We start from the raw sequence: 9,740 nt of genomic DNA, 5'->3' as shown, positions 1-9,740 counted from the left end.
CTGTTTTCTTCTCTTTTCTTCTCTTCTTGCCCTGTCAGGGTTCTGGTCTCGGGGACCAGGCTGCTTTCAGGCAGCAGGGGGGCAGCGCGTCTGCCCCTGTTCAACCTTGTAAGGATGATTCCTCAAAAAAAAAGCAGTAGGGGGTAAGCGTGTCTGCCCCTGGTCAACTCTGTAAGGATGAAGCCTCCAAAAAAAACCTTGTGGTTGCCTGGTCCCCTGCCTTTAACGTCCCATGTCAAAAAAAGGGTCAGACACGCTAGGCCGGCAGGCGGGGTGAGGGTAGTGCGGACCCAAGCCCCTACGCCCCGCCGAGCCATCAGTGCTACCAGCGCGCGGCAACATGCCCTTGCTCGCCCGGTACAAACCACAAGGAAGGTAGGCGTGCTGTAGCCGGTAGACCAGGACCTTGGCTGCCCAACTGGCATGGCTGTCCCACTGGCGCTGCCATGTACGGTTCAGCACGGCCACATTGGGAGGTGGCGCGCGCGGGGCGGCCGCAGCATTCCCAGCTGCAGCTGCGGTGCCTCCTGCGGCCCCCCCCTGGCTGGCCCCCACTCGGCCCAGCGTTGGTAGCGGCGTCTCCTGCTGCCGCCTGCTCCTGCAGTCTGGCTGAGCGCTGCTGACCCTTGCTGACCGTCACTTGGTTGCTGAGAAGGAGACGCGTACGGCCGCAGCTCCCGGGCTGGGGCGCTCTATCTGCTGTGCTGCGGCGGCTGACGTCCGGTGGAGCCAGGGCTCCAGGGCGACCGGGTTGCTACGGAAGTGCTGCGCGGCTAGGCACCTGGTTTGGCTATGTGCCTGTACGAACCGACCCTAGCTATGTCCGGGCGATGAAGTGGTTCGGCCTCAGACTGTGGAGGGGCTCAGCCCCTTGTCCCGTGACCAGGGAACACTTGTCGCATGGTACGCAATTCGCCTGGCGCATACACGTACATTTGTCATGGCCACTGAACTTGCATTGACGCAGTAGTACGGCCATGTGCATCGTGACATTCCCCCGGCTTCCCGCGCCCAGAGGTGCGCCTTGCCGTGCACCCGCATCCACCTAACCCTCAAACCGTACATACATGGCGTCACCCAGCGTCACGTTGCCCAAACACGGACTAACTACATGTGCGCTACATAGCAACGTCACATGCCGCCTGCAGCCACTGCACACAGCATCCAGCAGCCCCCACTGATGAGCAGAGCTTAGTGCCCCACTTCGTCCCGCCTGTCCATACAACTCAACACAGCACACCGATCAAGGGCAAATATACCGCTGTTACGCCTAAACTGCGCCCCTGCCTTCAGCCATCATGATATCGGTATTGCATTTCTAGCATACGTCTGCCCATCATACGCCTCCCTGCAGCCGGGGCCCGCTACGCATTCACTAAAGTAGCTTCGCCCTACAACTGCCCTGCCCTTCTGCGACTGTGCCGTCCTCGTAGCGCTCATGTGCCCAGCTGTTTGCTGCCGACCGGCAGCCCAAGCCCTCCAGCGCAGTGCCTCCGAAATGCAGCCACCTGACACTGCCGAACGGAGCCCAGCCTGCCGCTCCATCAAGCCGCCCGCCCTCTGCTGCCCCTTCCTTTATGGGTTGCGCTCCTACACCTAGCTGCGGGAGCGCTGGTAGAAGAGCAGGTAGGGCCGCTCCCCCAGCACCGCTGCCTCGGGGACCACGTCCACCACAGCGTCGTTGAAGCGCAGCCACGTGACGCCGTCTGGCTGCAGGACGTCCGCCGTGTAGTGGCCTCCTGAGGGGTGAGCGGTGTGTGTGCGGGTTTTACGGAAGGGGTTTAATGGAGGGCCCGCGCGTAGCGAGCAGCACATGACCACAGGTAGGCGGGCGAGGAGGGCGTGCAATGTACGGCATGAAGCAGCGGCAATGCGGCTGACCCTGTGCTGCATTGCAAGGCAGCGGGTGCCGCGGCGCTGTGCATGCGCGCCGAGCACGCACACCTGCAATGCTGCGGCCGTGGTGGATGACGGTGGCGAATAGACGGTACTCGGGTTGCGACCGGTCTGGGCAGTCGTCGGCCAGAACCTGAGGAAGAGAAGGAGGAGGTTCAACCTTGTAAGGATGATTCCTCAAAAAAAAAGGAGGATGGCAGTGAGCGCGAGGACAAGCATGGTATTGGAGCGAAGGTAGCAGAATTGGGACGACCAAGCCAGGAGCAGGTGCGTGCATCTCAGCGACCTAGCCCCAGCCTGCCACGCAGTAACAACAGGCCAAGGGGCCGCCGAGTGAACACTTGCCCCAACACGGCTCCGGCAGAGCAGGCGCGCACCTTGCTGTCTAGTCGCAGCGAGTTGCCAAACGCCACCATCTTGTGCAGCTTCGAGTAGCCGCCGCCGTGACCCCCCGCCGTAGCACTACGCAGGAACACACCAGTTCACACCTTAGCTACAAAGGACGCGATCATGCCGAGTGACCGAACAATCGCAAGGTTTCAATACTACCGTAGTGACTAAGACTCAAGTCTAGGCCTAGCCCACTCCCCACCCCTCCCTCTGCCCCCTGCATGACATACCTGTACGTGAAGCGCTTGAGGTGCAGCACGAGACACTCAGGCAGCCGATACAGGCGCACGTCCTTCTTGACGGGCAGCATCTCACTGGCACCATCCGGCTTGTACTCTGTGTGGTGGGTCGACGCAACCACGCAGTGCATGTAAAGCTTGGTCGCTGCGAGGTGCTAAGATGCACTGTTGATGGTACCGTGAGGCAGGGGCACACCATGCTTATCAATCAAAACCGTACGTCCTCTCTACAGCTCCCGAACCTCATCACCACCAGCAGCCAACCGCAAAATGGCACTGGTCATTCCTTGCGCTCACCTATGCTCTCGGGCACGGAGTGGTGCCGCAGCGCGTCTTCCAGGCTGCTAATCTCGTTGCCCGCAATGTCCAGGTGCAGCATGTTGAAGGACTGGATGGTGGTGGACGGCTTGTAGTGGCCGTGGGGCGGCTGGAAGCGAATGGTGCTCTTGAGAAGGCCACCGAAGATGGCAGACACCGCAGAGCGGCTGGACGCGTCTCCGGCGGGCGCGCCCACCTGCAATAAGAGGTGTGAGATGGCAATGTGGGTGGCGTAGTAATGCGTGCTTCCGTATTGATACGGTGATACGCCTGTGGTAGCAACACCCAAGAGACGCTCTGGGTGTTGCCACCCTAGATACCACAGCCGACAAGCATGGAGCCGCGCCCGCATCACCACTAGCGCTCGAGCCAAACACCGCCACAGCCCAATCCACTACGATAAACCGTTTTTCTCAGCCAATTGCGTGCGCACCTGTCGCGTCACAGTGGCCTTGTTCTTCTTGCGCCCCACCTGCGCCCACTCATCAGCGTCGTCTCCTACGGCATTGCAGAGGCAGGGCGCGCAGACAAGCGGAACGTGGTCCAACAACTGCTTACGCGAGCACGTACGGTAGTCGCAAAAAGGGACGCACCGTTCTGTGCGCCGCCGTCTGACGCGCTGCCCTGCGCGTGCTGCGCCTCGTCCAGCCCATGCGCCTTGCGCAGCGCCACCATCTCCTCGTGCGCCCGGTCCACCAGGAAGTGCACAAACTCCTGCGCGTCCTGCTGCTCCTGCTGCTCCACCAGCACCGCGCCCGCGGAGCGGCCGCCGCCTTTGCTCAGCAGCTGCACAAACACACGACCCGGTTCAGAGAAGGAGGTGTCGGGAATCAGGCGTCCGGCGGCGCGCATCAAGGTATACACAACATCAGTACGCAGCACGCAGCATGCAAGCTCTGACGCAAAGTGTGGCTGCCCAAGCGTGGCTACAACCCACCGCCGCCCATACCCCCACGAACCAAACCGGCACTGCGCCGCACCTGCGCCATCGATGGCTTGCCACCGCCGCCACCCGCGCCAGCCCCGGCGCTGGAGGTTGAGGATGCAGAGGCGATGGAGATGCGCGGGTTAAAGGCTGCCACGATGCCATTGAGCATGGACGGCACCAGCGGCTTGCCGCCCAGCAGCAACGCCATGACGGCATCCTTGCTGCTGGCCGCGCCGTCCTTGGCGTCCTTCCCACTGCCTGTGGCGGCTGTGGAGACGGCGGCGGAGGACGCAGCGTGCTGCTGTGCCTGCGCCTGCGCGGGGCTACCGGCAAGCACGCCGAAGGAGAAGCCGCTGGTGCTCTTCTTGCCGCCCTTCTTGCCGCGGGTGGCCTGCGCAAACAGGGGTGGAACCAAGCCCCGTCAGTTGGTGACGGACACAATGCCGTGCTGTCTCATGCGCGGTACGCCTTACTCTTCCATGATAGACCATATTCCGGGTCACCGAAACCATGCGCCGCACTCACCGGCACCTCGGCCCAGCCGTCATCCTCTGATGCCGCCGGCGAGTCGTGCATGCCCGGCACGCCCCCGCCGCCAGCCCCGGCCTTGCCCGCGCCCGAGGCCCCTGCCGCCGCCATCTCACTGGCAAACTGCGCCAGTCCGTACAGCGTGGGGCACTTGGCTGGCTCAAGCAGCGGCACAACACCCGGCAGTCGCGACAGCACACTCGCAAACGGGCGGCAGGCAATCAGCGCCTGCGGGGTATGGCGTAGGGAGGAGCAGACAGCGGTGGTTCAACATGATCTGTTGGCTTTCAACACCACCACAAGGCATACCGGCAAGGAAACGCCAGTTGCCCATGTGCTCCAGTTCGATACGCAGAAACACAGCGGCCTGGCGGCCGCCGGGCACCCCGCCCTTTCATCGCACCTGCAGCGTCGCGTTTATGAAGCAGGTGTTGCCAGTGTTCACCAAACCGCGGGGTTGCAGCAGCGACTGCGACTCAGCCTGCTCGCCGCGTCGGCTGCTACACGCCAACAGCTGGTCGGCAGCTGTGGGCGACAGCAGCTGACGCAGCAGCTCCGCGGCGTCAACCAGCCGCGCGCCAGCGGCGTCGCCGGAGGCGGCGACCGCGCCCGCCTCGTCACCCTCGCCCCGGCTGGCCGCTGCATCCGCGTCCGCGTCATCACCCGCATCTCCAAGCAGACCAAACAAGTTCTTTCCGGCTGGAATGACCGGCTCTGCGTCGTCGCGCTTGCTGCTTGCAGCGGGTGCGCTGGTGACCGCAGGTGCGGTGGCTGCAGACGCAACGGCCTCAGCAGCAGGCGCAGGGGAAGGCGCGGACGCAGCCTGCTCCGCGGGCTGTGTCATGTTCGAGTTCGCTGTCGTTGCGGCTTGCTGGGCCTCCACTGCGGCGCTGTTGGTAGGCGCGGGTGCGGTGCTCGGGTCCGCAGTAGCATCCGCGGCTGCGACGGCGGTAGAGGCGGCATTCCCGGGCACAGAAGTCTCCTCACCTGCAGCCGCAGGGGCTGCGTCAAAGGCAGGCACAGACGCAGGGCCAGGCGCCGCCGCTGGTTCCGTCACGTCGGGTTGTGCCGCTATCGCCACCGCAGGAGTCGCAGCCACCACCGGCTCTTGCGGCTTGTCCAAGGAAAATGGAACGCCGACCGGGATAGCAGGGGCAGATTCATGCAGTGGCGAAGTTGCGACCGCAGCAATAGCACTGGGCACCGGTGTTGCGGCGCCGGAGTGCGGTGCGTGCGCGACAGACGGTGCAGGGCTAACGCCCTTACTGGAGCTGGGCGCACCAGCCGCTTGCAAGGCTGCGGCACTCCCCCGCCCCTTGCCTCCGTGCGCCTGCGGGTGCGAGTCGGCCCCACGTCCGCTGCGGTCTCCACGACCGTGTTGCTGCAGGACGCCCCGGCCCCCCGCTGAAGCGGCAAGTCCTGCCCACGTCTTAACCGGTGGCTTATGGCGGGTGTGCACCTCCTCCCATCCTTCATCCTCCGCCGCCACTGCGGGCGGGGCCGTCGCCGGCTCTGCCGTGGGCGCCGTCGCTTGCGCCTGCGCCAGTGCCGGTGCCGGTGCCGCCTGCGGCGCTGCACACGCCACGGACACCACTGATGGCGTTGCCGACGGGACAACCGACGGGACGGCCGACGGGACGGCTGACGGCGATGCCGTTGCTGCAGCAGACGACGGCGCCTCTGCAGGCGTCCCTGTCACCTCAGCCGCCGGTACCGCGACGGCCGCGGCGGCAGGGGTCGCCGACGTTCCCGCGCCGTGCTCCTTCACCCATGTCGCGGTCCGGTCCTCCGGTTGCTGCTTCTGCTGCCGCTGCAGCCGGTCCTCGCTTAAGGGCACGCTGCTGGGGTGTGGCGCGGTCCCCGGCGGCGGCGCAGGCTCGAAGCCAGCTAGCGTTGCCATCGATGCGGGGTTGTGGTGCGCGTGCGGGCGCTGCGATGCAGCGCCGGGCGCGCCGGCCGCGTGCGCAGCCGCGCCCTGCCCCGCCGCTTGCGGTCCGTAAGGCCCACGCATCAGCGCTGCGGCAGTGCCGGCAGCGCCGTGCGTTGTGTGCCGGCCAGCGCTGACCACACCCCGCGCAGCCGTAGCAGCGGCTTTGCCGCCCCCACCTGCACCTGCCCGCACCGTGTTGCCTGAGCTGCCTGCAGCTAAGGAGGCCCAGGTCTTGGGGCCCGCCGGCGCGGGCGCGGGCGCAGGCGTCGTTGCTGAGCCGTCAACCGAGCCGGGTGCTGCGGGAGCGGGCGCCGACACAGCCGCGTCTGCAGCTGGGCCCGCCGGGGCGGGTGCCGGGGCCGCATCTGGCGCCGCGGCTGCTCCAGTGCTGGGGGCCGCGGGCGCGGCCGTGCCCTGCGCCGCTGCTGCGTCGGGTGCAGGCTGCGGCTGCTCAGGCACGGGGGAGGCCGTATCCGACGAGGTGGTTGCGGCAGGGGTCGGCGCTGCTGCCGCTCCGGGCACAGGCGTCGCTTCTGCGCCCGACAACGCCGACGACGACGAGGCAGGAAGGGTGGCGGCCACCGCCGGCTCCGCATGCGGCGGCGCCGCCGCTGCGGTAGGCTGCCCCGGTGCTACTGCCGCTGCGGTAGGCTGCCCCGGTGCTACTGCCGTGTCCACACGAGGCACAGCACTGCTACTGCTGCTGGGGACCCTGGTAATGGCGGGCGAAAGAGGCCCGCCTGGTGCTGCAGACGGCGCTGGGGCCACGCTGTGAGCTGTAGGCGACGGGGCACCTGGGTGACGGTGGCCGTGGTATGCCGCGCCAGCGGCCATAGGCGCGCCGCCCTCTGACCCAGTTCGCTGGACTCTGCGATGACATACACGCATGCGGGGGTGAAGCAGGTGAGGAGTGAATACGAGTGCCAAGAATGGGCATGACAATTGCGCCTATTCCCTGCTTGAACCACAACCTAGCCAGGCTGCGGAGCGCGCGCAGCCAGCACAGAAACTTACCCGCCCGCGCTACTCCGGCTCGCTGCCGGCGGGGGCGCAGAAGCTGCGATCGCAGCCCAGCCTCGAGGCGCATTGCTGCCGCCGGGGGTCGTGGCGCCGCCAACGGAAGGTGACGCTGGCGCACCCACCGGCGCTGCAGCCGCCGGCGCTGCCGCCGATGCCGCAGCTGGCGCACCGCCAATGCTGGTCGCTGTGGTGAGCGGTGCGCCACCCGAGCTTCCCGCCGGCGACAGAGGCTGCAAGCTCCCGGCTGGCTGGGCCGGCGACGCCAGCGCTGCGGCTGGCACGGGCACTGGTGCTGGTGCCGCCACAGGTGCAGCAGTAGCCGCTGCCGCCGCTGCCGACGGGTTAGGGCGCACTGCGCCAAACCCAGGCGGCGGGCCCGGCGTCGTCTGCACGGGCGAGGGCCGGTTGGCCACACGCGGCGGCACCCCGCCTGCACCTTGCCCTGCCGCGGCTGGGCTCGCTGTGGCCGCAGCGGGCGGAACTGAAGACGCGGTGGGCACTGGTACTGGCGACGGTGCAGCAGCGGGCGCTGTTGATGACGAGGCGGTGAACGGCTCCGCATGCGGCACTGGCGATGCGCCTGCAGCGGCGGCAGGCGCGGCGCCGCCTGAAGAGGAGGGCCCGCCGGCGCCTGGCGACACTGGCGCGCCGCCCGCGCTATTCTGGCGGCGAGTGGTTGCCGCGTGCGCCCCCGCTGCAGGTGTGGCTGTAGCCGCTGCCCCCGAGAAGAGCGCCGTTGCTGGCACAGGCTTCTTCCATGCACTTCCCCCGCTCGTTACGGGACTAGGCAGCGATGCCGGTGGCGGGGCAGGGGCTGCGGACGTCGCAGGCGCCGTGGAGACCGGCGCCGGGGCACCGATGCTGGCATGCGCCGGGGGCGCGCCCGCTACGGATGCAGCCTCCGACACAGAGACTGTTGCCATCGGCGCTTGGCCAGAGGCGGCATCGATAGTAGAAGGAGCTTCCGCGGCTGCAGGAGGGGTAGCTGCCTCAGGCGGCGCCGGTGTTGCCGGCGCGCCTGCCGACGCCGCCGCAGCCACCGGGGCCTCAGGCGCGGCCTGCGCTAGTGTGTGATCCACTTGACTGGCAGCCTCTTCCACGCCTCCTCCATTACCCTGCTGCCCCGACGGTGTGCATACGCCAGAGGGCAACTCTCCCGACCCTCGCCGCGCCGCCGGCACGTTCGCGACTGCGCTGCCGCCAGGCTGCTGCCGGGGCTTGCCGAGGCTGTTCATGCCTGACGTTGAACCATCCAAGCTGGAAGGCCCCGAGCTGCCAAGCACCACTGGCTGCGGCACTGCTGGCCCCCGCGCATTGGACCGCCGCGCATCACCCTGCCTCGATTGAGACGAGGAGGCGCCGGCCGGCGCTGCCGCAGCCGCCAGGCCAGCCCAGCCGCCGGCTTGACCAGGCACTGGGAGCGGGCCCTGCGGGCCTCCACGCACGCCACCGCCGCCGCCACCCTGCCGGTGCTGCGGTGGCTCGCTTGTGTGCACTTGCCCACCGCCCCCGTGGTACTGCTGCTGCGGCTGCTGGTACTGCTGGGGGTGCTGCTGGTGCTGTTGCTGCTGGTACCCCTGCCCGTATTGGCGCTGCCCCATGTGCTGCTGCTTCGTCTGTTGCTGCTGCTGCTGCTGTTGGTAGGAGTGCTGCTGCTGGGAGTGGCTGCCGCCACTGCCTCCCGGCCCGCGCGGGTAGGGTGCGAGCGGCGGGGCGGGCATGTGTGGCTGCGGGTGGTACTGCCCCGCCGCTACCACGGCGGCAGCAGCGGCAGCCTGCATGGCAGCCGGATCCATCACACGCCAGCCGTGCTCCTGCCCATACAGGTGATGGGCCTGCGCGTGTGCGTGCATCGCGGACGGGTCGCTGCTGCCATAGCCGGGGTAAGGCATCGGCGGTGGGGGCGGTGCGAAGGGCGCGCCGCGAGACGGGTCGTAGTGCGCTCCCCCGGCACCGAAGCCCTGCTGATCCGCGTGTTGCCGCGGCTGTTGCGATTGCTGTGGACGTCCCTGAGAGCCAAAACCGCCGCCGCGGTTTGCGAAGTTGGCGTAAGGGACGGAATCTGGCCGGTGCTGGCCGCTGCCGTGGTGCTGGTAGCTGACCTGACCCTGGCGGTCCCCGTAAGCATTATTATGCCGCTGGTACCCTCCACGGTCCTCACGCGAGCCTGATCGACCACCATAGTAGTCGCCCCGGCCTCCGCCCCGGCCACCAGTGCCCTCGCCTCGATTCCGCCTATTGTCCCAATGCGCGGACTGCCAATTTTCCCCTGCCTCCATTTGATGTTTTTAACGCCTGCACTGGGACAAGCCGACAAGGTCCAGCTAGCTCAGTCTGCTAAATGGGCATGCCAATTCACAGAACACGTATCGCATTATTCCATGGTGATCAGGCGCAAAATTCAGCTGCGCGTTTGATCGCGAGTGGACTTTGGTCTCCTCGCAGTTCTTCAAACTACACAGGCCTGCCTAATACATGTGCTTGCACTAAA

The 9,740-nt window shown here is 66.9% G+C and overlaps 1 protein-coding gene across 1 annotated transcript; it reads right to left on the bottom strand.

Annotated features, from left to right (window-relative positions):
- Positions 1-888: 888 nt before the first annotated feature.
- Positions 889-9,740, bottom strand: CHLRE_05g234850v5 (uncharacterized protein). Its single transcript, XM_043062233.1, has 11 exons — positions 7,244-9,740; positions 4,703-7,097; positions 4,297-4,527; positions 3,824-4,162; positions 3,437-3,629; positions 3,277-3,341; positions 2,823-3,039; positions 2,517-2,622; positions 2,274-2,358; positions 1,945-2,029; positions 889-1,739 (listed from the first exon to the last, which is right to left on the bottom strand). The coding sequence occupies exons 1-11, from the start codon at positions 9,526-9,528 to the stop codon at positions 1,597-1,599; spliced, it is 6,144 nt and encodes a 2,047-aa protein (XP_042924797.1). The 5' UTR covers positions 9,529-9,740; the 3' UTR covers positions 889-1,596.

Source organism: Chlamydomonas reinhardtii, chromosome 5 (genome assembly GCF_000002595.2).
Source record: "Chlamydomonas reinhardtii strain CC-503 cw92 mt+ chromosome 5, whole genome shotgun sequence".
NCBI classification, from domain to species: Eukaryota; Viridiplantae; Chlorophyta; class Chlorophyceae; order Chlamydomonadales; family Chlamydomonadaceae; genus Chlamydomonas; species Chlamydomonas reinhardtii.
The sequence above is the reverse complement of the archived record's forward strand: the minus strand, read 5'-3'. Positions and strand labels throughout refer to the sequence as shown.

Bases quoted from the DNA above. Each gene is read 5' to 3' on its own strand.
- CHLRE_05g234850v5 (XM_043062233.1), bottom strand. From the start codon at position 9,528: ATGGAGGCAGGGGAAAATTGGCAGTCCGCGCATTGGGACAATAGGCGG. The intron at 7,098-7,243 runs GTAAGTTTCTGT...ATGTCATCGCAG, and splicing joins AGCCGGAGTAGCGCGGGCGG to AGTCCAGCGAACTGGGTCAG. The intron at 3,040-3,276 runs GTGCGCACGCAA...CTCTTATTGCAG, and splicing joins AGGCCACTGTGACGCGACAG to GTGGGCGCGCCCGCCGGAGA.